At 43.3% G+C, this 27,934-nt stretch overlaps 1 protein-coding gene across 1 annotated transcript in view; it reads left to right on the forward strand.

Annotated features, from left to right (window-relative positions):
• Positions 1 to 5,780: 5,780 nt before the first annotated feature.
• RGSL1 (regulator of G protein signaling like 1) overlaps positions 5,781 to 27,934 on the forward strand; it is a 51,168-nt gene continuing 29,014 nt past the window's right edge. The window contains exons 1-7 of the mRNA XM_070748542.1: positions 5,781 to 5,955; positions 6,328 to 6,410; positions 13,702 to 13,776; positions 16,928 to 17,057; positions 20,928 to 21,032; positions 23,385 to 23,546; positions 26,608 to 27,596. Coding sequence (XP_070604643.1) covers positions 5,781 to 5,955; positions 6,328 to 6,410; positions 13,702 to 13,776; positions 16,928 to 17,057; positions 20,928 to 21,032; positions 23,385 to 23,546; positions 26,608 to 27,596 — 1,719 coding nt within the window. The remainder of the gene's footprint in view (positions 5,956 to 6,327; positions 6,411 to 13,701; positions 13,777 to 16,927; positions 17,058 to 20,927; positions 21,033 to 23,384; positions 23,547 to 26,607; positions 27,597 to 27,934) is intronic.

Raw genomic sequence — 27,934 nt, forward strand, 5'->3', positions numbered from 1 at the left:
CCCCCCATGCCTGGTGACATAGATAGGTCTTCAACATCTTGCAGAAGGCGGGAAGAGTAAGGGCAATTCAAATCTCCAGGGGGAGTTGGTTCCAGAGGGCCTTCCCGCCAGAAGGCTTAATTAAGTCGACGGGACCCAGAGAAGGCCAACTCTGTGGGACCTGACTGGCCGCTGGGATTCACATGGCGTGCTTAAATTGGTCTGGGATTGGCCTGGAAATAGCAAAGTAATGGCCTGCAGTGCCTCCGCTAGCAAAATGGGAAGTGCAGGGAACTCCTTGGCCTATTTTTGGCCTGAATGGCCTCCTTCGAAATCCTGCAGCAAGCAATTCCCTCACTAACCTGCTTTCCAGCTCCATTCTCCAACATACAGGGAAACAAAAGACCATGTGACTGCCAGTAAAAAAAAAAAGTTCAGTAAGAACTTCTAACTTTGTGAGATCTTTTTCCCCTCAAGAAGTTGGAAGGTCTGATTGCATTTTTAAAAAATTGGTAGTCACATTGTTGTTGTTGTTGTTGTTGTTGTTGTTGTTATTATTATTATTATTATTATTATTATTATTATTATTAATTAGATTTGTATGCCGCCCCTCTCCACAGACATGGTCTTCCTTTGTTGCCCTTTTTTTGTTGCCAGAGAATGGAGCTGGAAAGCAGCTTAGTGAAGGAATTCTGGTTGCTCTGGGATGGGGTGGAAGTGAGGATTTTGCATTATGATTGTTCATAAGAAAGTAAAAACTAGTAAAAAGGGAATGGAAAAATCCATATCTGTAGATCAGTGTTTCCCAACCTTGGCAACTTGAAGATATCTGGACTTCAACTCCCAGAATTCCCCAGCCAGCATTTGCTGGCTGGGGAATTCTGGGAGTTGAAGTTCAGATATCTTCAAGTTGTCAAGGTTGGGAAACACTGCTGTAGATGAACGTTTTTCAGTGTTGACAAGTTTAAGGTGGGCAGACTTCATGCTGCTTTGGGAATTCTGGGAATTGAAGTCCATGCATTTTAAAGTTGCCAAAGTTAAGAAGCATGGGTCTACACTAGTGCTTAGGATTTTCCATTCCTGTTTTATTTACAGTTTGTTGCAAATAATAAACCAGTTGTGGTTTCTTTAACAAATAGTGATTAAAGTGATATGAACTATTACTGTACTTCTTGTGAGAAACTGAAACTAAAAATTGATCTGGGGCTTTGATGATTAGATATGGGATTATGGAAATAATGTAGACAAATGTTAGAATAAGAGTTTGATGTATTTTTACTTACATCTGTATCAAAGAACGTTGGGAGTCATTATTTTTTGGTTTTTCTTCTTTCCTCTTTTTTCTTACACTTTTACCCTTTTTCTTTCCTGAGCCTTTTCTTTTTCTTCAAATCTGTTTATTTGTTTATCCTTTAGCTTTGTATTATTTTGATATATGAAGGATCAAATACTCAGCCATTATAATCCTACATTCCTTATTTACAGAAATCGTATCAAAATTTAGAATGAAATCCACTGGGAGCCATCTCATATAAGGCAGGTTCTGAGTCCCTCTAACCCAGTGTTTCTCAACCTTGTCCGTTTGAAGATGTGTGGACTTCAACTCCAAGAATTCTGGGAGTTGAAGTCCACACATCTTCAAACGGTCAAGGTTGAGAAACACTGTTCTAACCAAAAAGTGTTTATTGATAGCAGAGAATATTTGTAGCTCAGGGTTGAAATGTGGGGTCCTTGGTGCTCTCTGAGCTTGATTGTTTTCTTGCAGATGTTTCATTACCAAACTAGGTAACATCATCAGTACTAGAAAGGAGTGGAGTTTGTATAATTGTGGCTTATCCTATCAGTATTGATCAGTTTCTTCACAAACAGTGTTTTGATTGATACCAGGTCTCTACAGCCTCAGGCAGAGAAGGGCTATTCTGCACCTCTCCCTCAAATATTCTTTAAAATACAGAGTTTCCCAACATTCCTTTAGGAACCTCCAACATGCAAAACATGGTTACTCATCCTAAAATGAATCCTCTTTACCTGGAGCTTCAACATTTGCGGGGAAGCTGTGCAATTAAAAGTCAGCATACATTTAGAATATTTCTTCATCATAGGTAGAGAAACCGCGGCCTCTCTTTGCAGCAGAGTAAAAAGTGTATTTACCGGTAAGTGAAAATAAACCTCAGAATTACCAGAAATGATTGAAAGGCACATGTTGAAATCATCGTTATCACATGGGCACAAACAGTTTACTGATCTTCCGTTTTGGCCCAGCAAAATGTGATCTAGCACTTCTTGAGAAGCACACAAGACACACACAGGAAGGAAAAAGTGGGTGTTACTTTCTTTGTGGTGTTTATCAAAAATGGTACTTATTCATGATCTCAAACCACCGAACGTATTTTTGACAGTCTATCATGGGAAGAAATGTTTGTGGAACTGAAGAAATAGAATGTTTAGGTTTCTCTCTAGCACAGTGTTTCGCTGGCTGGGGAATTCTGGGAGTTGAAGTCCAGATATCTTCAAGTTGCCAAGGTTGGGAAACACTGCTCTAGCACCAAAGTTGCTTTTTTCTTTCATTTCTCCTTGCATCAAGGTTTCAATCTATTGTTTACAGGTAAAATACTATTAAAGTTGGATCAGAGGTAGGTTCTAATTTTCTTCACTACCAGTTCACTCCTTGATGTGTCATGCATGTATTTCGTGCGGGCATGCTCACGTGCACAGAAGCGAGGGGGGGACATCTTCTGTGTGTGCGCAGAAGCAAAAAACAAGATGGTACCACCTATGGCGCTGTTGAGAGAGCTGGTTCAGGGATGTGACAGGCCTGGGTCGTTACCAGGTTTAGTTTAGTTTAGTTTAGTTCAGTTTAGTTTAGATGTATTTATTTATTTATTATTGCCTTTAAAATAGTGACAAAAAGGAAATGGAAACCCCCCCACCCAAAGTAAAAATTTAAATTGTAATTATTTTACAAATAAAATAAAATTATTTTAATTGTAAAATAAAAGAAAAAAAACAAATAAGTACTTTAATAGGAAGTTTTTTTAAAATACAACCAAAAAGTATCATTTTAAATAGAAATGGAACTCTATAAACTCTATAAATCTAATGAATTTTTATTCAAGTAGATAAGTATTTCTAATATATGTAGATAATTATTGTTTTAAAAAAACACCTACTGTATTCTGTGTGTGAGAGTCCCATATTTCATTACATGTGTCCATACAAAATCTATGTCAATAGGTCATCCTGCATAGGAAGTGTTCTGTCAGGCTCTCTGGTAGAATCCTCCCAAAAATTCACAGGTACAAATTTCAGACACACACACGTTTGAAAATTCAAAACAATGTTCTTTATAATGAAAATTCACTTAAACCAAGCCCTCTTTTGGTATAGCAAAGAGCACTGTCTCCAAACAAACTGGTAATTGGTACAAGTCCCTTATCAGTTCTGTGATACTTAGCTTGCAGCTGTGAGGCAATTCACAGTCCTTCTTCTTTCACAAAGGGACACACACTTTGCTCTGGTTTAGTTTCAAAGTGGGGGAAAATCAGCACACAAAAAGTCAAAGTCAGTAAAGCAGTCACGAAACACAACGATCAGATAATCCTCCACGATGGCCAAACCCACAGGCTGCTATTTATAGCAGCCTCACTAATTACCACAGCCCCACCCAACCACAGGTGGCCTCATTTTCTTTGATAATAATATCTCAGTTGTTGCCTATGCATCGCTCTCCGCATGCATGGCTGTATCATTAACTCTTGTTCTGAATCCAAGGAGGAGCTAGATAATTGATCTCCTTCTGAGCTGTCTGCCACACTCTCCTCCTCCCTGTCACTCATGTCTTCTTGGTCAGAGGAGCCTTCATCAGCAGATTCCACCGGGGGCAGAACAGGCCTGCAGCATGTGGATGTCTCCCCCACATCCACATTCCTTGGGGCAGGAGCTGGGCCAGAGCTAACCACAACAGGAAGCACGTGAATTCAGGCCTCCAATCCAGAGTCATTATGTGAGGTGGGCTGCTAAGGTGCACACACGGAAGCAAAAAACCACACCAAAACACGGGCACACCTGCCGCTCCGCACCCGATTTTGCTACCTGCGCAGGTGCAGTAGCATAAGTGCGCTGGACTCTCTACCACTCAGAGCCACAGGGACGAGCACATGTCATCGTTCCACCTTAGCAGCCCACCTCTGCCTGGGCGGCTATATAAATATGAAAAATAAATATGAACCGCATTTTCTCCACCCAAAATGTAGGTTAATGAAGAGATTTTTCAGCTGCAGGGCATCATCATCTCCTCCTCTTCCACTATCTTGGGAGCTTTATGGGAGCCGCTCTCACAAAGTCATGGATTAAAGCTGGTAGGTAAGAAGAGGAACTGTGTAAATGAAAACTGTTGAAGTGGAATTGATATGACCTGAAAACATTTGGAGAGATCTTGATTGGAGGAAAGGATCTTGGTGGAATGTGGAACCTGCCGGAACAACAAGAGATCTAATGCATTGTAACCTAACAGAATGCTCAGTAGGGAACAGTCTTCTTCAGGACAAGCTCAGCATGTATACAGCTAGTGAGTTTTCTTGCTCTTCATATTCCTGTTCCACTTTTCTGCAAAGAGTCTCTAAGTGGCAATAGGAATCAATCTCTCTGTCTCTTGATTCTCCAAAAATTGCAAAAATTTGTAACCAAAGATGGTTCCCACAACTAAATATGTGCCAGTCTTCTCAATTAATGACCCGTGCACCCATAAGAGTACAGCTATACTTCCCTAACTAACTTCTTATCAGTTAGCCGTTTGCAAAAGGCTTGTATCAGTTATCTTACCCATTACTACTGGTATTTCCCTTTGCAATGAAGGCTGGAAAGTATAGTCTTATTTTGAACATGAAAAGAGCCACAGAGATGATCTTGCCAAAACAAGGCAAAGATGATGGTTACACAAACAAATTGTATATTACTATAAACTGTAGCAATAGACCATAGTTCCAGTTAATCTTGTGCAATCTTTTTCCTGACCTGCCTTGCCTTTAAGGACAGACAGAACATAGAGTTTTTACCACTTTGTAGGTTCCAGATGAGATGGACATGCTGCTGGCATCTTCCAGGGTGTATTTCTGAGGATAAAGTTGCCACAACAATAAATTTAGGCCCTGCATGTACCATCTTTGAAAATTAAGCACATAGGCTCAGTGGGATAGTCTAGTTCCATGATGGCAAACCTATGGCACGTGTGCCATGGGTGACACATGAAGCCATATCTGTCGGCATGTGAGCCTTTGCCCTAGCTCAGTTCCAGCATGCATATGCATGCTGGCCAACTGATTTTTGGCTTGCATGGAGACTCTTAGAAGGCATTTTAGGCCTCTGGAGGGCCTCTGAGGGGGATGGGGAAAGATATTTTCGCCCTCCCTAGGTTCAAGGAAAGTCCAACAGGCCTACCAGAAGTCAGGAAGTGAGGGAGCGAATCGGTCGTGCGCACATGCGTTGAGTAGTGTGGGAAGGGTCATGCACAGGGGTGGGCAGCAGGCAGAATGGGGTGGAACACAGTTACACTGGCGGAAATGAAGATGTGTGCACAGCTGTCACTTCCTGGATTACTGGTCTCGTCTCAGCTCTCCTTTTTTCCCCTGCTGCTGCTGCCTCTGCGCTCCTTGCTTTTTTCCTCTTTCCTTCCTCCCCGCATCATGGCCCATTGATAAAAGGTAAGAGCTGCAGCGCAGTGGAGCAGACAGGCCACTCGTGTCAACATCATGGGCCACTCGTGTCAACATCAGGGGCCCGCTCCCTCTCTCCTGCCAGCTCACATGGCCACCTCCTGCCTGAGGTGCAAGCAGAAGGCGTGGGTGGAAGCGGTGCTGGCAGCATTTATGCTTCTGGCAGCATGCGTTCACCTAGCTACCCAGCCTGAGGCAGGGGAGCCACCCAGGGAAGAGAGCGCGGGAAACACAAAGCAAATTGTCACCCCAGAGAGCGACACTGGTAAGGTTGTAAGTCGAGGACTTAACAGTTCACTTGAACAATGATGATCGTTCAAGCCACTCCCACCTGGTCACATGGACAGCAAGCCACTCCTACCCAGTCACATGACCATTAAGCCACACCCACGAAATAAGCCACACCCACAGTGTGGCAGTAAAAAATTTGGCTGCCCATTACTGGTCATGCATGCATACGCAGGGGTGTGTATGCACCCTCACACTTTTGGTCCCCAAGGGAAAAAATGTCACCATAACTGGTCTAGTTTTTTTGTAGGAATATGGTAGCAAATACCCCAAGGGATAATATATCAGCCCCAGTTCACATTTTCAGCTCATTAATGTCATAATTGTTTTTCCTCTTTCCTCTTCTCAGAGTTGATTGGCAGCAGGCATCTGTCCATTCTGCTAAAAGATGAAATATTTACAGACTTCTTCAACACATTCTTGAATCTTCCTGTAAGTTTCCTCCTTGTGTCAAGAATCATTTTCTGAATATGAATCAGTTATCAAAAACCTGTCATGTTGGTCTATAGCACTATGCAAATGTGGTAACCACGATCTGAATTATTTCTTTTTTTTTTACTAGTACTTTTAGTGAAGTGGTGACAATACAACATCAGACAGATGTACAGGATCACTAAGGAGATATTCCAATGTTTTCTTCTCCAGGTTCAGATATATACATGATCCCAGTGAAGGCGTAATATATAGGTACTATATTGGGGTAAAACATATAGATGGATGGCACTAGATGGCAGCAAAAGTTAGAGATTTGATCTAATTTTTTTCCAGGCCAGATTTGTGAAGGTGACATCACCGTTAAGATGGGCTCCACTCATGATGATTGCATGGACAGGATGGAAGCAGTTTGTCATTTCTCTCTGTGATGTTTTCAGCTTTCCCATCTAGCTTACAGCTCTGGAATTTCCTGGAGGTCTCCCATCCAGATACAAGCCAGCCCTTACTCTGTTTAACTTCTGAGCCAAGGCAAAGTATATTGCCCTGGCTATTGTTTAGCTCTGCCCCCAACAGAATTTTTGAAAAAAATCAGGAACAATTGAAATTCTCAGAGGTTGAAGTTACTGAACCTGAGACCACATTTAATGCTTCTCAGAATGCATGCTCTTCTTTCACTTGCATAACAGAAGTTGTTCATTTATACAATATTTTTTAAAAAGCCATAATTTTGTGTCAAGTGCTGTATGGGTTCTTATCAGGGGTGGGCTACTGCCCGGAGCAGTGGGATAGTGAAAATGGAGCTCCACCCCAGAGCACCCAATTTGCACTGAAAGATGTTGAAAGAAAATGCATAAGCCATGCCCACGGTGTGGTAGTAAAAATGTTGGTAACTCTTCATTGGTTCTTACCCACATGCAGTATAACTGATGAGATTTTACAAGTGCACAGTTTCAGGTTTGGGATATTGACAAATTCTTGGTCATTTTTCCATATTACTAAGTCCTGTTTTTAACAAATGCATCCCATTCTGTTTTAAACAAGCCTCATATTATTGTTATTACTACATCTGCAATCCTACAAGTCGTATAGTATGGCTGTAAAAATCCTAATTTCCCACTAAATGGCAGCAGACAGACAGTGAGAAAAGATACTATGCATAAAGATACACTTATGAAGGCGGCACAGCCAAGTCTTACCTCTGAGAAAGCCCCCTGAAATTGTTAAAGTCTTTATTCTCCTAGGCCTAATCTATTTTTCAGGCAGTTAGCATGAATTGCTAATTGCATTTCTGGAAGGAAGGTGTGGAGAGTGAGAATTTAACCATATGTCAACATTGTAATTCCAGTCCAAATTTTATATTTTGGTACCAATGTTGTATCAAGTGAGTATGCAGAATCCCTAGTTCCAGAGGTGGGTTCCTCCCAGTTCAGACCAGATCGCCCAAATCTGTAGTGACCCGCTAGTGACTGAACTGGATTGGCCAGTACCAGTCCATGTGTGCCGCTGTCTTTTTATAAAAAAATGTTAGCTTTCCTGTTCTGCTGCTTGTAAAAGGGCCCTGCCCCCTGCCCCCGCCCTCGACCTTTGTTCCTTCACCGGAAGCACAGCAGATCAGCTCCACAGCTATGTTTTGGACTGATTTGCATTACGGAGCATGTGTAAATGCATGCTGGATGGACCCAGAGGGCTTTCAGATGGCGCTTGGGGTTATTCCAGAGGCACTCGTCCACAGTTCGGCGGAGTCTCTTGCGGAGGCCTGGAATACGGCTGCTGTGGAGGCTCTGGACCGGATTGCGCCTTTGCGACCGCTCCGTGGCGCTAGACCCCGTAGAGCCCCATGGTTCAACGAGGAGCTCCGGGAGTTGAAACGCCAAAAGAGACGTCTAGAGAAGCGATGGAGGAAGAGTAGGTCTGAATCCGATCGAACACTTGTAAGAGCTTTTATTAAGACTTACAAAGTGGCGCTCAAGGCGGCAAGATGCGCGTACCATGCCACCTTGATTGCATCAGCAGAATCCCGCCCGGCCGCTCTGTTTAGGGTGACCCGCTCCCTTCTTAACCAGGGGGGAGTTGGGGAGCCCTTGCAGAGTAGTGCCGAGGATTTTAACACGTTTTTCGCTGATAAAGTCACTTGGATCCGAGCCAACCTCGACTCCAATTGTAAGACAGAGTCGACTGACAACGAGTCAGTCGAGGTGACTGGGGCACGTACTTGTCCACCTGTCTGGGAAGAGTTTGATCTGGTGACACCTGATGAAGTGGACAAGGCCATTGGAGCTGTGAGTTCCACCACCTGTTTACTGGATCCGTGTCCCTCCTGGTTGGTTTCGGCCAGCAGGGAGGTGACACGGAGCTGGGCCCAGGAGATTACCAACGCTTCCTTGGGGAGGGGAGTTTTTCCATCACTCTATAAAGAAGCGCTCGTGCACCCCCTCCTCAAGAAGCCCTCCCTGGACCCAGCCGTACTTAATAACTATCATCCAGTCTCCAACCTTCCCTTTATGGGGAAGGTTGTTGAGAAGGTGGTGGCACTCCAGCTTCAGCGGTCCTTGGAAGAAGCCGATTATCTAGGTCCCCAACAGTCGGGTTTCAGGCCCGGTTACAGCACGGAAACCGCTTTGGTTGCGTTGATGGATGATCTCTGGCGGGCCCGGGACAGGGGTTTATCCTCTGTCCTGGTGCTCCTTGACCTCTCAGCGGCTTTCGATACCATCGACCATGGTATCCTTCTGCACCGGCTGGAGGGGTTGGGGGTGGGAGGCACTGTTCTCCAGTGGTTCTCCTCCTACCTCTCTGGCCGGTCGCAGTCGGTGTTAGTGGGGGGTCAGAGGTCGGCTCCTAGGTTTCTCCCTTGTGGGGTGCCTCAGGGGTCGGTCCTCTCCCCCCTGCTATTCAACATCTACATGAAACCGCTGGGCGAGATCATCCAAGGACATGGGGTGAGGTATCATCAATATGCGGATGATACCCAGCTTTACATCTCCACCCCATGCCCAGTCAACGAAGCGGTGGAAGTGATGTGCCGGTGCCTGGAGGCTGTTGGGGCCTGGATGGGTGTCAACAGACTCAAGCTCAACCCGGATAAGACGGAGTGGCTGTGGGTTTTGCCTCCCAAGGACAATTCCATCTGTCCGTCCATTACCCTGGGGGGGGAATTATTGACCCCCTCAGAGAGGGTCCGCAACTTGGGCGTCCTCCTCGATCCACAGCTCACATTAGAAAACCATCTCTCAGCTGTGGCGAGGGGGGCGTTTGCCCAGGTTCGCCTGGTGCACCAGTTGCGGCCCTATCTGGACCGGGACTCATTGCTCACAGTCACTCATGCCCTCATCACCTCGAGGTTCGACTACTGTAATGCTCTCTACATGGGGCTACCTTTGAAAAGTGTTCGGAAACTTCAGATCGTGCAGAATGCAGCTGCGAGAGCAGTCATGGGCTTACCCAGGTATGCCCATGTTTCACCATCACTCTGCAGTCTGCATTGGCTGCCGATCAGTTTCCGGTCACAATTCAAAGTGTTGGTTATGACCTTTAAAGCCCTTCATGGCATCGGACCAGAATATCTCCGAGACCGCCTTCTGCCACACGAATCCCAGCGACCGATTAGGTCCCACAGAGTGGGCCTCCTCCGGGTCCCGTCAACTAAACAATGTCGGTTGGCGGGCCCCAGGGGGAGAGCCTTCTCTGTGGCGGCACCGACTCTCTGGAACCAACTTCCCCCGGAGATCAGAACTGCCCCTACTCTTCCTGCCTTCCGTAAACTTCTCAAAACCCACCTTTGCCGTCAGGCATGGGGAAACTAAACATCTCCCTCTGGGCCCGCTGAATTTATACATGGTATGCTTGTGTGTGTGTATGTTAGTATAGGTTTTTTAAAAAAACTTTTAATATTTGAATTAATTGGATTATGTATTGGATTGTTTTTTCACTTGTTGTGAGCCGCCCCGAGTCCTCGGAGAGGGGCGGCATACAAATCCAAATAATAAATAAAATAAATAAATAAATTGCATAATTGCATGTGCGTGTATGCAAAACAGTGCAATGTGAACCAGTGGTGAAGGTAAGTGGAACCAGGGGTACGCTACCAATTTCAGCCCTACCGGAATGCACCAGGAGCGCACCCCTGTGTGCGGGCTCGACGTGCCCCTGGCATGCACCCGGCGTGCTCTTGGCATGCTCCCGGCATGCACCCGGCGTGCTCTTGGCATGCCCTTGGCATGCTCCCGGCGTGCCCTTGGCATGCTCCCGGCAAGCCCTTGGCATGCCCCTGGCATGTGCCTGTGCCCAGTGTGTGATTCAGCTTCTGCACATGCGCAGAAGCCCAATCTTGCATGAAGACGCATGCGCACGGATGCAAAAAACCCGGAAATTGGACACAACAGCTGTGCCAACAGCCCCCACCATGACGCCCCTCCAGCCCACTCCCATCCACCCGATGCACTGCCAGTTGCTCCATGCTGCCCCCTGCCCCCTTACACTGGGACGATTGATGGGAGCTACTGGCTCCCATCAACCCGCCGTGTTGCCAGCCACTGCCACGCCATCCCCCGCCCCCGGACGCTGGCACAAGTGATGGGAGCTGCCAGCTCCCATTGGCCTGCCGCATTGCCAGCTGCTGCCACACTGCCTCCTGCCATTTATGCTGGCGCGAGTGATGGGAGCTGCCAGTTCCCATCAGCCCACCATGTTTCCAGCCACCACCATGCTGCCCTCGCCCCCTGATGCTGGCACAAGTGGCCTGTCTGCTCCACTGCGCTGCAGCTCTTACCTTTTATCAGTGGGCCATGATGCAGGGAGCAGGTAGGGCAGCCCCAAGCTCTGTGCTCTCCCCATGAGCCTAGAGATGCCTGCAGCATGGGAGAGCAGAGAACAAGCCACCCGGCCGGAGCTCAGGCGGGCTGCTGTTGCTGGCTGGCCCCAGCTACCGCTCTAGGCGCCGCAGCGAGATTTGGCTGCTGCACATGTGCAGCCGCCGAAATGTCACGTTGACGTCCTTGCAGCAGTAAGATTTGGGTAAAAATTGCTGTTTCTTTGTTTCTGCCCATGCACAGAAGCAAAAACTCCAGTAATTTTTACCGGAATCGTGCCAGCTGCACATGCACGGCCATGCATGCCTAGTGGCAATGGAATGGCCTGCACGCTCCATTACCGCTGCCGGAACCGTGTTCCGGGCGTTGCCGGTAGTAGCCCACCACTGAGTGGAACCCACCCCTGCCCAGTTCCATTTCACTGCACACAGAAGAGGGATGGATATGATTGGATCTTGGTAAGGCTTCTATTACCCTTGCTGGCTCAGAAATACCCGGAAGTTGAAGTCCACCACTGTTTAAAGATACCGAAGTTGAGAAACATTGCTTTAAAAAATCAGTAAGTGCTAATTACATCTTTCTACACATCTACATCTATCTCTAGGCAGGACATGAGGATCATGTTATGCTTTGATTTTGTTTACAATGTATTCAAGATTTGCTTGAAGCAAGATTCCTACTGTGGTAGGAGTCCTTGACTTAGAAAGTTCATTTAGTGACAATGGTACTGAAAAAGTGGCTTATCTTCATTTTTCACACTTAACAACTTGAAGCATTCCCAAAGTCATGTGATAAGAATTTGGACTCCTGGCAACTGATATGTATTTATGATTTGTTGCAGTGTCCTGGGGTCACCTGGTCACTTTTTGCAACTTTCTGACAAGCAAAGTCAACGGGGAAGCCAAATTCACTTAATAATCGTTAAGTTGCTAGGTTAACAACTTCAGTGATTTGCTTAACAACTGTGGGAAGAAAGGGGGGCAAAATTCACTTAACAAATGTCTCATTTAGCAACAGATATTTTAGTTCAATTGTGGTGTTAATTTGAGAATCGCCTGTATATTCTTCTTCCATTTTCCATGTGTGTTCTTTTGAGCAATGGGTTGTGTTTCAAAAAGTCCACTGAATAGGTGCCTAAGGGGAAAAGAAAATAAGTGCATCTATATCTATGGAAACTGAAACCTTTTTCTTTAATTTCTTTTTTTTTTTTTTGAAAAATGGTTTATTTATTGAATTAATAAAAAAAGGGAAGGGAAGTATAAACAGGAAGAGAAAAAAGGTAAGGGGAAAGGATACAAAATCAAGGGCTTTAGGAAAGTGATAGTATTACAGTGTTCCCTCGATTTCCGCGGGGGATGCGTTCTGAGACTGCCCGCGAAAGTCGAATTTCCGCGAAGTAGAGATGCGGAAGTAAATACACCATTTTTGGCTATGGACAGTATCACAAGCCATCCCTTAACACTTTAAACCCCTAAATTACCATTTCCCACTCCCTTAACAACCATTTACTCACCATTATTACTGGTACTCACTATTGAATAAGACACTTAGTGATCCTGATATTTATAAACATAATTATTTATTAACAATAATTATTTTTGTTGTTATTTATTTGCAAAAATTATTAGTTTTGCGATGACCTATGACGTCATTGGGTGGGAAAAACCATGGTATAGGAAAAAAACCACAAAGTATTTTTTAATTAATATTTTTTGAAAAACCGTGGTATAGGCTATTCGCGAAGTTCGAACCCGCGAAAATCGAGGGAACACTGTATACATAATTTTTTTTGTATCGATAGTATATTTCTCAAACTATGTAAGTAAAAGATATCCTTATTGTTACCATTTATATCATATATTATATTTGTAATTCATACATTTAATTTCCAATTTCTAATACGTATATATATATATAAGTTAGTAAAAGGTGATTTATGAAAGAGGAAAGTGAGAGCAGAATAGTTAAGAAGATTTGAAGTTTATTTAAGTAAATGATATAATTAAGGAAGTTTAGAGTTTAGAAAATATTGAGGGGGTAGATCTGCATATGGCGCAGACGTTTTTAGGTGATACGACATAGTGTAGAAGAATAATAAGGGGTATATATGTATAATATAATAAATGTATTCTTGTGTGTAAAAAGAAAAGAATGTGAATTTCTTTAATTTCTATTGCTTAAGAACAATTGCCAATTTTTAACCCTGATTTTATTTGTTAAACATAGATTATTAATTGCAGTCAAGCAGAATGTTACCCACTCCCAATGAGGTTACATCAGCATTGGCCAATATACACAGGAATTATGATGAAGGGAGATACAGCCCACCAATATCCGAGCCTAAATAGCAGCTTTGTTAAGGAAACTTTGCCTGTATACAGCTGGGTTCCTACACCATGATCAGCTGCAATACGACTGGTTAGACATAGCAAGATGTGTGAATCTGGTTTATTTCACCTCCACTTCATCTCTCTCTGCAGGTGTTTGGTCAGTCACCTCTTTTCATTAGCAGAACGCGCCAGTGGTACCTGTGGCCAGAACTACCATGCAACCAGGTATGTTTATTCAGTGTTGTAAAATTCTGCACTGAAGGATGGCTGTCATTGATTTATTCCCTATCTGGGAAATGTAGCATATTAAGTGCCTCAATACAGTCTTGTGGTCTAATCATTGTCATTACTATCTTATGATTCTTGATGAATTTATCTTTTCTTAAGTAGAAGCAAAAAAATATTGAACACCTGGTTCTTATCTAGAAAAGTTCTTAAGTAGAGGCATTCTTAAGTAGAGGTACCACTGTACAAAAAATGTTTGCAAGCCCGAAGTACTACATTTTCAGAGTATAAGACGCACCTTAGTTTTGGGGAGGAAAATGAATCTGCTTACCAGGTATTCGTCTAGCTAGCGTCCTTAGTCTGGTCAACTTCAGCACATTATTTTATCCCCTGGTTAAGGGCTTAAAAAAATTATTCTGAGAGAGTAACAATGAAAGAGCTTGCAAGTCAGTAAGAGCTGGGAACATCATTAACACATGGAAAGAAACAGTCTGAGCAAGTAAAGCAATGGAAAAAACCCTATAAAGACTTAGGGCTTGGAAACCATTCTTCTTAGCAGAGAGTAACAAGGAAAGAGCTTGCAAGCGGGTAAGAGCTGGGAACATTGTTTGTACCTGCTTAGGGCTGGAAAGAAACTTACTCAGAGCAAGTTAGAGTAATGAAATGAACCCTACAAAGACTTAGGGCTTGAAAAACATTCTTTACAGAGAGAAACAATGAAAGAGCCTGCAAGGTAAGTGTTGGGAAGTTGTTAGCAGCTAGTTAGGGCTGAAAAAAAAGTTACATTCAGAGTATAAGATGCACCCTAATTATCAGCCTCTTTTAGGGAGGAAAAAGGTGCATCTTATACACCAAAATACGGTATATTAATATGTCTCCGGACAAATCAAGATAGAAAGAAGATGTTTGATCAGAATATGCTTATTTATTATGTATTTACTATGGATATGTTATTTATTATGGATTTATTATGGGTATGTTATATTTTATGGTGTGAATTGGAATTTGTAGGCACATATGTACACCTCTGTCTTATATCAATAACTTGTTTGTGTAACCCAGAAGAGTTTGCATGTAATGATTATTTTTTCTCAACACAATGTCCAAAATTCTATCTAGTTATATTCTCTATTTAGGGGCAAATGTGATGGTGTGATTGTCCTAAAGGTGCTTTTTCAAAAGGCTGGGATTTGATTTCCTTGAAGAAATTTTGCTTTTCATCCAAGAATCTTCTTCAGTTCTGTGTCATTATTTCAGGGGTCATTGTCCTGTAGTTTATGACCACAGAGAGGCACGATGCCATTTAGTGTCCAGGAATCAGAATGGTCACTCTGGCAGTAAACTAAAAGAAATAAAAGGAAAAGAAAAGAGAAAAGAAAAGAAAATAAGATTTATTAAATCTAGTTCACCCATCCTCTTTCCATATTTAGTAAACAATCTAGCAAAGTAAACAAATTCATCTACTTTTTCCAGTTTTTTGTTACTTATCTATAGCTTCAGATTTATTTCTCCCTTTCCTTTTCCTTAGCTCTACAGGCACATGACTTATTTTCTTTCTTTCATTTCTTAATTCATATTCTTTATTCCTGTTATGCTTTTCTGTACTTAGAGAACATTCAGGTCCAGTATTTCTGACTTCTATATCATCACCAGCATTGGGAAGTCTCCAGAATGGTGATCAAATTTTGTTTGGTGTCATTGCCATGGCAACCTGAAGAAACTGTTCCCATACTATAAGTCAGTGATTTTCAACCTTTTTTTGAGCTGCGGCACATTTTTTACATTTACAAAATCCTGAGGCACACCACCAACCAAAATGACACAAAATGACACTAACACATTGTGATGCATTGTATATCACCCTCTGCGGGGGCCTCTTATAAAAAGAAAAAGGTCAAATACCTATATACGCCATCAGGATAGACATAACCAGCTGAGGCTGAGGCTTCATCTAGTGGTGGCAACATTTACCTCCAGTCCTGAACCAGGATTAGAAATCAGGACCATGGCAAGGAGTAGCAGCTTCAACTACTCGCCACGGTCACACAGTGACAAGTGTGCAGCAGCCTGAGGGGGGACCTTCCTGGGTGTGGATGAGAGGCAGCCTGCTATTGGTTCATCGCTAGTGGTCGGGATGAATCCTAGCAGGTGATTGGTCAGTGAGCGTTCCCTGTGCCTCCACTCTTCCTGTTGCTGATATCTGGAGGGATTGTGATCCCGCTATATAGAATGCTGGTGAGACCACATTTGGAATACTGTGTTCAGTTCTGGAGACCTCACCTACAAAAAGATATTGACAAAATTGAACGGGTCCAAAGACGGGCTACAAGAATGGTGGAAGGTCTTAAGCATAAAACGTATCAGGAAAGACTTAATGAACTCAATCTGTATAGTCTGGAGGACAGAAGGAAAAGGGGGGACATGATCGAAACATTTAAATATATTAAAGGGTTAAATAAGGTTCAGGAGGGAAGTGTTTTTAATAGGAAAGTGAACACAAGAACAAGGGGACACAATCTGAAGTTAGTTGGGGGAAAGATCAAAAGCAACATGAGAAAATATTATTTTACTGAAAGAGTAGTAGATCCTTGGAACAAACTTCCAGCAGACGTGGTAGATAAATCCACAGTAACTGAATTTAAACATGCCTGGGATAAACCTATATCCATCCTAAGATAAAATACAGAAAATAGTATAAGGGCAGACTAGATGGACCATGAGGTCTTTTTCTGCCGTCAGTCTTCTATGTTTCTATGTTTCTATGAGGGAAATGTTTATGTTCGGATGGAGGTGGCTGGCGGCGAGCCGGATAAATGGCCTCCGCGGGCTGTAGTTTGGGGACCCATGTTTAATTTCCCCACGGCACACCTAACCATGTTTCACGGCACACTAGTGTGCCACGGCACACTGGTTGAAAAACACTGCTATAAGTATGCTTAATCTCAGGTGCAAAGAGATTTTAATTAATGGTTAGTCCTCTCTTCTGACAGAATCATTCGCATGTGGTCACCGTTCCTCTAGAAAACAAGCCATAAAGTTTTGTAAGGTTTCCTGCATTTCAGAATGGCATTTCTTTTCTTGCATTAATCTTCAGATCATGCAGATATTTTTTTAAAGGTTTCATTTTTCTTTTGGGGTGGGGTTCATGCAGGTACCAAAGCTCAGAGGCTTGTTGAATTGGATGGAAAAACATCGGCTGCCTTTCTTCTGCAAAACAAATTTGTTTCTTCACTATGTACTCTGTGAAGAGCTTGTCAGTTTCATCCGCTCTCCGGAGGCAGGTGAGAGATTTGTCTGTCTGTCCGTCTGTCCATCTGTCCGTCTGTCCATCTGTCCGTCTGTCTGTCTATCTATCTATCTATCTATCTATCTATCTATCTATCTATCATTTATTTATTTATTTTGCCAAATCATGTACAAGATAGCAGGTATTGGTATGCACATAAAAAAAGCAAAGAATTAACAGGTAAATTTGGACAATATAACAGTAAAACAGGAACAGTAGGCACGATGGCACACTTATGCATGGCCCTTACAGACCTCTTAAGAATGGGGTGAGGTCAACTGTAGACAGTCTAAGGTTAAAGTTTTGGGGGTTTGAGTCAGGTAGTGCATTCCAGGCATTGATCACTCTGTTGCTGAAGTCATATTTTCTGCAGTCGAGTTCCAAGTAGTTTACATTGAGTTTGAATCTATTGTGTGCTCATGTATTGTTGCAGTTGAAGCCAAAGTAGCATTGACAGGTAAGACCTTGTGGTGGATGATTTTATGAACTATGTTTAGGTCAGATCAAAGACGATGTGAGTTGAAGCTTAATGTATTCAGTTAACATAGACAGGACGTGGGGGGGTTGGGGGGTGAAGGTGAAATTTTTGGGAACCGAGCACCTTATTTTGGGGCACAGATGCAGGATAGACAATGACTCTGTATTGTCCAGGGGGGGAAAGAACTTTTCTAACAACTACTCAAGGGCAGAGCCATCTCAGACAATAATATTTTACTACTCCTAAAAGCACTACTAACTCAACAATTAGTGGAAGACATTCTAATGGAAATTTGTAAAGCCAAAGAGCTTTACAAACTTTCTAATGGAAATTTGTAAAGGCAAAAAGCTGCAGATTTCTGCAAAAAAAGGCAATGGATTGAATGAAAGGGCCTATTACTTCCCAAAGTTCAAATGCAAGCTGTTTGGCTTCCTCCTTGCTAGAAAAAGCATAAAACTCACATTCAAAACAAACCCTGGCTGACTTGTCTGGCAGACTTGTTTTGACTGTGGGTTTAGAACTTTGGTGGGTGGTGGGAACCCACATTCAGTCCCATGGAAACATACTGAGGTGGAAAGCTACCTAATACAATAGGTGAACATGTCCCACATTATGAAGCAATTTAATGATTAAGGGCTGAATAGGCTTCTTTTGAACATGGATTTAGTACTGTGCTAAGCTCACAGTCAAAACAAATTGGTTATCAAGAGCTGTTGAGTAAATTGGGGGAATTTGATCCATTCCATGGATTAGCTACTCTGTGCACTGAGGGAAGTACCAGGTTGTGACAGAAAGCTACTCTAAATGGCTCTAAATATCTGACAAAAACATTCCTCCAACATAATGCTTTGATTGGCAGATGATTACATCAATTGCTGGCAAAAGAAAAAAAAGGGGGGGGAACCAAGTGATAGCTCAACCAATGATTTCACATAATATAGCCTGCATATGCAGAACCAGCTCTCTACCATCCAATGGCAAGCTAGGGCAGGAGCAAAATAATCAGAATAGGGATTGATAGGAAAAAATTTTGACCCCTCGATTTTTCTGCTAGCTGATGTTCGTCCATTGTGTTCGAAGAGGATCTTAACATCTAATGGTTTGTGGGCTGTATGCAATGTGTCTGCAGGTGGCTGGTAAGGTATGAAATGTTCTGCCACATGCTGGGCAGACATATGTGGGCATCATTGTGGCAGCATTTGCAGCTCTGGCTTTGTGCAGTGCTCGCTTCTCTTGTGGTATGAATGCTATTCTGTCCTCAGACGTCTAGCAACCTTGGTGGATCAGGTTGCACCATGTTGATCTTCAGCATGTGTCAGCTGCTATATAATACTACTATGTCCTGGAGGGTCATGTCTTAAATCAATTCAATTCAAATCAAATCTTTTATTGTTAGTATACAATGAGATTGGTTGAGACTCCCTTAGCCCGGAGCTGAAGGTCTTTCATCTTGTCGACAGGCTGGCCACATAGATCCCTGTAAGCTGAGTTATGCGCCATAGCGTGCTTAGCTGCAGCTGTCAGCGTGCGTTTTTTTAACCCTGCCCAGGAGCCAATCGCCTACCTTTTGCAAAAGCCTACCTTTGGCGATTGGCTCCTGGGCAGGGTTCAAAAACTGAAAGACGCAGCTAAGTGCGCCATGGCTAAGTGTGCATGGGAGGGGCTCGAGCCGTCCCCTTAACGCCGTTTCGCCTCTCCGAGTGTCCAGGGGGTGGTGTTGAGCCATCCCCTTAACGTCGCTTCGCTGCGCTGCCCCGAGTGTCCTTATTTTTTTTAACCTTTAAGAGGTTAAAACCATCAAGTACTGCATTCCTAGAAAGGGGAGAGAACGGGAGGATCACCGAGTATCTTCTGGGCTCTTCCGAGAGTCGCAGCAGCAGCTGGTGGGTGAGTTGAGGACGGGTCGGAGGAGAGGCTGGGAGCAAGAAAGGCTGCTTGATTTCCTCCACAGCGAGGAAGCAGAGAAGCAACCAGAATATAGAAAAATACATTGGCGGTCCTATAGTCCAACCCCCTCCTCGAGCCGGCGAAGGTTTTTCTTATTTTAAATGTTCCGGGCAGGCTGGCAGGGGGATGGGGAGCACGCGCGCCTGCCTCTGCTGTGAGAAGAATGGAGAGAGAACGAGAGAGAGTGAGAGGAACAGACAGAGCAAGATAGAGAGAAAGTGAGAATAAGAGAGAGAGAGAAAGAGGGGGGAGAGAAAGAGAGATAGCAAGAGAGAGAGAACAAGAGAGGGAAAGAGTGAGAGAGAGAGAGAGTGAGAGAGAGCAAGAAAGAAAGAAAGAAAGAGAGAGAGATGAGAGAGGAAAGAAGAGAGAGAGGAAGAAAGAAAGAGAGAGAGATGAGAGAGGAAGGAAGAGAGTGAGAGAGAGGAAGAAAGAGAGAGGGAGAGAGATGAGAGAGGAAGGAAGAGAGTGAGAGAGTGAAAGAAAGAGAGAGAGAGCAAGAAAGAAAGAAAGAAAGAAAGAGGGAGAGAGAGAGAGAGAAATGATAGAAAAAAGGGGAGAAAAAAGAGAAATGAGAAAATGATTGAGGCAGAAAATGACAGGAAAGAGAGAGAAACAGAGAGAGAAGTGACTCTTGATTTAAAGCATATGGTAAAAGCACTTAAATAATAACAGAAAAAAAACCCGAGTCCTCACCTGTTTTTATTAATAGTTTTGCTGGTAGTTTTAGTTTTAATAGTAATGGATTTTGGGTTTTTTTAATTACTAGGTTCTTTTAATAAAAAAGAAGGGATTTTTTCCTTATGTATTTATTTATTTATTTATTTATTTATATTTTTTTACTTCTATGCTGCCCAGTCCCAAAGGGACTGCTGCTCAGACACTATACTTTTCCGCCCACACCGAAAAAAAATTAGAGGGAACACTGGCTGGCCCAGTCTTTTTTTAATGGGCACCAAAAATCTGCTGGGGACAGGAAACTGAGACTGAGTTTCTGTCTCCCTTAAGATTTCCATTTCTCTCTTTTTTGGGGGGTGTGTGTGTGTGTGTTTGTAATATTCTGCTTTTTAAAATATTTCTCGAAATATTTCATTCTTAGAAACAGAAGGAGAAAGCAAGCCCAGTTGATGACTTGCCTTCTTTCCCTGCTCTATTTTATCATTTTTGGTAGAAAAACAAGTAACTTCTAAGCCAAGGGGCAGGATGCCATTCCACCAGGAGTGGGCTGCTGCCCAGACGGGGGGGGGGGAAATGGGTAGCAAAAATAGAGCTCCACCCCAGAGCACCCAATTTGCACTGAAAGGTGTTGAAAGAAAGTGCTGAGAATCCTGCATAAACCACGCCCACCGTGTGGTAGTAAGGTTTTTGGTAGCCCTTCACTGCATTCCACCCATTTAAAAAATGTTCTTTGGTGACATTGTCTTTGCTTTTGCTTTGCAGCGGAGATGTTGCGATGGAAAAAGGCTGATCAGTGGCTGCTTGAGAAATGCATTGCTGGCAGCAGAGGCATATGGCGTTTTCGGTCCTTCATGCAAGGAATGGCAGGTAGACAAGGCAGCACCAGAAATCACCGTCCAAGAGAAACAGGGCTAAAGAGAGTTGAACTATTCCTTTCCCAAATCAATGGATGAAGAATAGGAAAAGGCCCCTGGTTCCAAACTTTGACTGTTTGAAACTTAAATATTCTTGCTGGAATCCTACAGAACGAGGATGAATATACCTTCCCTGATCTGAGCAGTATTTCCTGCCTTGTTCCTTTTTAGAAAACATTGCAAAACCTGGTGTGGGTGATATAACCAGCAAAAGAGATTAGTTGTGATCGTACCAGCCTTCACATCAGCTCCACTACTCTAAGGCCAGCATTAGGTCATTCTTTATACTCATTTTAAATTCAATTATGTTTCTTGCCGGACAGCAAAGTGCCCTTAATAAGTGCATTTTAACAGACTCTTGATACAAACAACAGGCAATTACCATATTTTTGGCACACTTGCCCCCCCAAAAGAGGCTAAAAATTGGGGTGTGTCTTATACTCTGAATGTAGCTTTTTCAAAGCTTTTTTTCCAGCCCAATGAAGTGCTAACAATTAGTGTTGGGCGAGCCGAACCTGCAGAGTTCGGGCTCATGCCAAACTTTGCAGTGTTCGGCATGCCGAACCAGAACCCGAACTTTTTAAAAAGTTCGGGTAAAGTTTGAGTTCGGCCGAACACCGCTAAACGCCGCTGCCCGGGAGGAGAGTGGGGAATCCCATTGTGGAAGGAGTCTCCATGACATCAAAGCCCCACCCCTAGAATCCCCTCATTGGATTTCCCACCTCCTTTTGCTTGCAGCACCGCTGAGGCATCCTTTTATGTAAAAATAAAAGGAAGCAAAAGGAGGTGGGGAATTCCCCACCTCCTTGTTTATTTTTACAGAAAAGGACGCCGCAGCGGCTTGCTGCAAGCAAAAATTCGGGTTTGGGTTCAGGTTCGGCAAACTCATCTAAACTTCACAGCAAAGTTCAGGTGAGTTCGCCGAACCCAAACTTTGTTGGGTTCGCCCAACACTACTAACGATCTTCCCAGCTCTTACCAGCTTGCAGGCTTTTTCAGAAGAATGTTTTTTCCAACCCTAAGTCTCTGCAGGCTTTTTTACATTGCTGCTCCCTTCAAATAAGGTTTTTTAAAGCCCTAACCAGGGGATAAAATAATGTGCTGAAGCTGACCAGACTAAGGATGCTAGCCAGATGAATACCTGGTAGGGAGTCCCTCCCCCCGCTATTTTCCTCCTCCCAAACTAAGGTGTAGCTTATACTCTGCTGTGTCTTACACTCTGAAAAATACAGCAGTTAAGATCTAACCACAACTGGCATCCTATGTGTGCTTTGGAGTCACTCTTAGTAATATTTTTAGAAGTGAATTGCCATTACATTCTTTCTAGACTGAGAGAAAGTAACTGATCCAGAGTCATCCAGGACATCTGATTTCCAGCCTGGTTTCTTTAACCGTGAATCTTTTATTCTTATTTAAGTTCTCAGACTAGACCACGGGTAGGCAAAGTTGGCTCTTCTATGACATGTGGACTTCATCTCCCAGAATTCCTGAGCTAGCAAGATTGGCTCAGGAATTCTGGGAGTTGAAGTCCACAAATCTTAGAAAAGCTATCTTTGCCTACCCCTGCATTAGACAATAGAACTACAGTGATACTTTGTCTTACGAACTTAATTGGTTCCAGGATGAGGTTCGTAAGGTGAAAAGTTCATAAAATGAAACAATGTTTCTCATAGGAATCAATGTAAAAGCCATTAATGCATGCAATCCCAAAACACACCCCTTTTGCCAGCCGAAGCGCCCGTTTCCACACTGGTGGGATTCCCCTGAGGCTTCCCCCCCCATGGGAAACCCCACCTCCAGATTTTGTGATGCTGCAGGGGCATCCCAGCATGGGAATCCCACCAGCATGAAAACGGGCGCTTTGGCTGGCAACGGAAGTCCAGAGGCGGGGCATCCCAGTGGCGGCGGCGGGTTCGTAAAGTGAAAATAGTTCAGAAGAAGAGGCAAAAAAATCTAAAACCCCGGGTTCGTATCTTGAAAAGTTCGTATGACGAGGGGTTCGTAAGATGAGGTATCACTGTACTATCTATAGCACTCATTTGTTTGTTCGTTCATTTGCTCATTCGTTCATTCATTCATTGAATTTCTACTCCACCCAAGTTACTCTGGTCATGTTCTCATACCAGAGGTCCACGATACCACAACCCCAGAGGTTGGCTTTATTGCAGGAATATTTCCTTAAGATTTTCCACAGGTAAACCTTTTTTTTTTTTACAAAAAAGCAAAGAAAGAAACACTGACTTTAACTATTCTGCTAGTATCTGGTATTACCAATGTGGCAAAATCAATGTTCTAATTTCTACAGGAGAAGAGCTCACCAAGTTCTGGCTTGCTGCAGAAAGGATACTTGGGATTGATGAAACAGATGAATCTCAGCAAGATCTCTATGTGTCATTGTTCCAGATTCTAATGGCCACCCATTTGCAGGAAGGGTCTACAGTTGTCACCCTCTGTAATACAACTGTTGGTAAATGACCTATATCTTACAGTCAGAATTGTCATTTTCTAGCTACATACTGTGCTGGCTATGCTTTATATAAAGTTATATATAAAAAACTTTCTAGACCAAAATCTATCTAGGCCAATAACTTGCTTCCCTACAAAGATAGAATCCATGCTTCCAAAAAGCCTTAAATCTCCATCTGCTTTCCCTTTTCTTTGCATGGACAACCTCTGCACACAACACACACACCTCACAACACTGAGATTCTATTCAACATAATGGATTTCTCCTCCACGACCCTCAGTAGGCCTGACCGGAATAACACTCAGTGGATGTATATGAAACAATACAGTGGTACCTCTACCTAAGAACGCCTCGACTTACAAACTTTTCTAGATAAGAACCGGGTGTTCAAGATGTTTTTTGTCTCTCCTCAAGAACCATTTTCCACTTACAAACCCATGCCTCCGAAACTGTAACTGGAAAAGGCAGGGAGAAGCCTCCGTGGGGCCTCTCTAGGAATCTCCTGGGAGGAAACAGGGCCAGAAAAGGTGGTAAGACGCCTCCGTGGAGCCTCTCTAGGAATCTCCTAGGAGGAAACAGGGCTTCCACCCTCCATGTAGTTTCCCCAATCATATGCATTATTTGCTTTTACATTGATTCCTATGGGAAAAATTGCTTCTTCATACAAATTGTTCTACTTAAGAACCTGGTCACGGAACGAATTATGTTCATAAGTAGAGGTACCACTATATTCTGAATTTACATAGTATATTATACCACAAAACCAATGAAACAGACAAGGGATGCAAAAGCCTTAAAACCACAAAAGATCCAACCAAGGTTAATAACGACCATACCAACCCATGATAATGGAGCCCTTAGGCCTTTAACTAGTTAAATGTTTCACATGACACAGCCATTTAGCATCTAGAAGAGGGTACTTGAATATAGTTTTGAGATACTGTATAGTCATGTTGCAAATCTGTACATACAGTATGTAGGCTTAAGATATTCCTTAACATTTTAAATCACAGAACAAGATTCAGCTATCAGAAGCATAGAAAATACTTGCAGCAGAATGCTGGGATTATCTGAGTTTCCTCAAACTGGCATCCCTGAAAATATGCTCAAATTGAACTTGCAAAATTCCCAGGCAGAAAATTCACAGAAAAATTTACCTAGGCCAGTGATGGCTACGTTTTTTCCCCTTGTGTGGCAAACGTTTGTGTTTGCATGCTATTGAACGCACATGTGCCTACACTCATAATTTAATGGCCCCCGTGTGCCCTGCCCTCCTGACCATGCGACCCCCTCCAGTGCTGCCCCATGCATGAGAACCCCCACTGCCTCATTTCCTGACTTCTGCTGGGCCCAATAGGCATGTTGTTTGCCCTCCCCAGATTCAGAGGCTTTCTTGGAGCCTGGGGAGGGCAAAAATACTCTCCGCCAAACTTTCAGAGGCTGAAAACACCCTCCCAGAGGCTCTGCATGAGCCAAAAATTAGCTAACTGGTGCACACATCCATGCTGGAGCTGAACTAGGGCAACTGCTCGCGTGCCAGCAGATATGTCTCTGTGTGCCACCTGTGGCACAAGTGCCATAGATTCACCATCATGGACCTAGGCAGTTACAGACAGACACACAGGACAGACAGACAGATATTTGTCAAACATGAACAAGATGCAGCTATAGTATAAACAGATAAGAACATAGTAAATGGGTAAGAAAAAATGGAGACAGTAGGACAGGGATGTTAGGCATATTAGTGCGCTTATGCACATTTTGTAAACTCCTTAAAACCCACCTCTGCCGTCAGACATGGGGAAACTGAAATAACTTCCCCAGGCCTATATTGTTTATGTATGGTGTGTTGTGTGCATGTTTTTAAATTTTGGGTTTTTAGTTTAAATTATTAGATTTGTATTACAGTGTTCCCTCAGTTTTTGCGGGGGATGCGTTCCGAGACCACCCGCGAAAGTCGAATTTCCGCGAAGTAGAGATGCGGAAGTAAATACGCTCTTTTTGGCTATGAACAGTATCACAAGCCTTCCCATAACACTTTAAACCCCTAAATTGCAATTTTCCATTCCCTTAGCAACCATTTAGATTATTACTGACCATGTTTATTTACTAAAGTTTATTTAAAAAAATATTTATTAAAGGCGGATGAAAGTTTGGCGATGACATATGACGTCACTGGGCAGGAAAAACCTTGTTATTGGGGGGGGGGAACCGCAAAGTATTTTTAATTAATATTTTTGAAAAACCGTGGTATAGACTTTTTGCGAAGTTCGAACCCGCGAAAATCGAGGGAACACTGTACATTGTTTTGCCACTATTGTTGTGAGCCGCCCCGAGTCTACGGAGAGGGGCGGCATACAAATTTAATAAATAATAATAATAATCCCTTACAGACCTCTTAGGAATGGGGTAAGGTGAACAGGTAGTTAGTCTAAGGTTAAAGTTATGGGGTTTAGAGATGTAACAATAGAGTTAGATAGTGCATTCCAGGCATTGACCACTCTATTACCGAAGTTGTATTTTCAAACACGTTTAGAGCAGTTTGTCTTGAGTTTGTATCTATTGTGTGCTTTCTAAAGTAGTCATTAACAGGTAGCATGTTGTAATGGATAATTTTGTGTGCTACATTTAGGTTGGACCGTTGGTGACGTAGTTCTAAGTTGTCCAAGACTAAAATTTCAAGCCTGGGGTGACGTAAGGTATTTTATTGAGAGCAGAGGAGCAGAGCACTGTTCTTGTGAAATACCTCTGGACTCACTCAATTGTGTTGATGTCTGTTATATAGTGCGGACTCCAGGCAGACAAGCTGTATTCAAGAATTGGTCTAGCAAAAGTTTTATATGCTCTAGTTTCCAGTAAATATTACCAGAGAAGAAGCTTCTCAAGATTTTGGTATGACGTACCAAAAAACAGCTCAGTTATGGCCTTCTTGGGTCTGATCCAAACATCAGAAATCTACAGGCTGATGTGGGATTAAAGAATTCAGGAAGACTCTTTTCCTCCTTTCATAAACAAGGAAATCCCTGAGTCTTCTTTTTCTGGTTTGTTCTCTTCTTCCCAGAATCACTTCTTAAAAAGATTCCCTTTCACCGGCATCAAGTCCAGACTCGAAGGGAAATCCTACACAAGATGCAGAAAGTGGCCTTGTTCAAGATTGAAAGCTACTGGCTCCCCAACTTCTTCATCCATTGCAAATTAAGCATGGAGGATGAGCCCACATGTCTCCATCTACTCAAGCAGTATCAAGACCGCTCACTTCAAATTGGCCGGCATAGACAGAAATCATTACCTGTGCCTCTGATGAGCATCCGAGAAAGCAGTTTGGACGCAAAATCCTACTACAGTTTGAAAAACAAAAGGGAACTGTGGGATCATATCAGAGGTACGACTCTTTCTCACAAAGGGAAAAAAAAAGATGGCCGCCGCCAGAAGTTCAAATCAAATAAAGGTAGTCCGATTCCCAAAAAGATGGCCTCCTCCAGAAAGAGCTTCTCAAGTCCCAGCCCTCGTCGCAAAGAACTCATCTGGGACACTGAAGATGTGATGTCTTTTGATGGATCACAAAACTTTAAAAGCAGCCCAAGTGAGTTCTTCACCTCCCCTCTATCTGATGAGTTCCCTGACAAGTGCACCTTCAACAAATTGCGCTCCTCTACTCCTGTAGTGCAGTTACCTTCCATGCTTGCTCTGAAAACTCTCGTCAAGTCTTCCCCATGCATAGATTTCCTTCCTTGGGTACTCACGGCTGACAAATGTGCCGGACGCCCCTTCAGGGAGTTTTTGCTGCGGCGGAACTACGCAGTAGAAGTTCATCTCCTTGATCTGTGGCATGACCTGGAGGACTTCTTGCGCATGATGTTGTGCTCACTTGATGAAGGGAACATCCTTCTGCGCCACATGATGGGGGAAAGGATTTGTGAGCTGTATCTGTCACAGAGCAACAACTGGCATCTTCCTCTGAAAGTAACGACACTCCAGAGTTTACAGAATCTCCTGCCTTCTGGCCATGTGATTCCCTGGGTCCTGAAGGCACAGAAGGAAATCTGTAAGGTGGGAAGACCATCATCTCCATCCTTTTCCTAAGCAGAGCAACCTAATTTTTCAGCAGCTTTGCTAGCTCCTGGGGCTATGATGCATGCAATACCTATGATTTGCCACACAGAAAAGGTGCTTCACTACTTGTAACTAACATGGCACAAATGTGCTCTGGCACATATGTAAATGTTGCTCTGGCAATATTTACTGTATTTTTCAGAGTATAAGATGCTCTGGAGTATAAGGCACATTTTAGTTTTTGGGGAGGAAAATAAGAAAAAAAATCTGCCTCTGCCTACCTGTATTCATGGTATTCATCTGGCTAGATCCTGTTGGGGGCTGTTTGGAAACTG

The sequence above is a fragment of the Erythrolamprus reginae genome, chromosome 3 (genome assembly GCF_031021105.1).
Source record: "Erythrolamprus reginae isolate rEryReg1 chromosome 3, rEryReg1.hap1, whole genome shotgun sequence".
Lineage (NCBI taxonomy): Eukaryota > Metazoa > Chordata > Lepidosauria > Squamata > Dipsadidae > Erythrolamprus > Erythrolamprus reginae.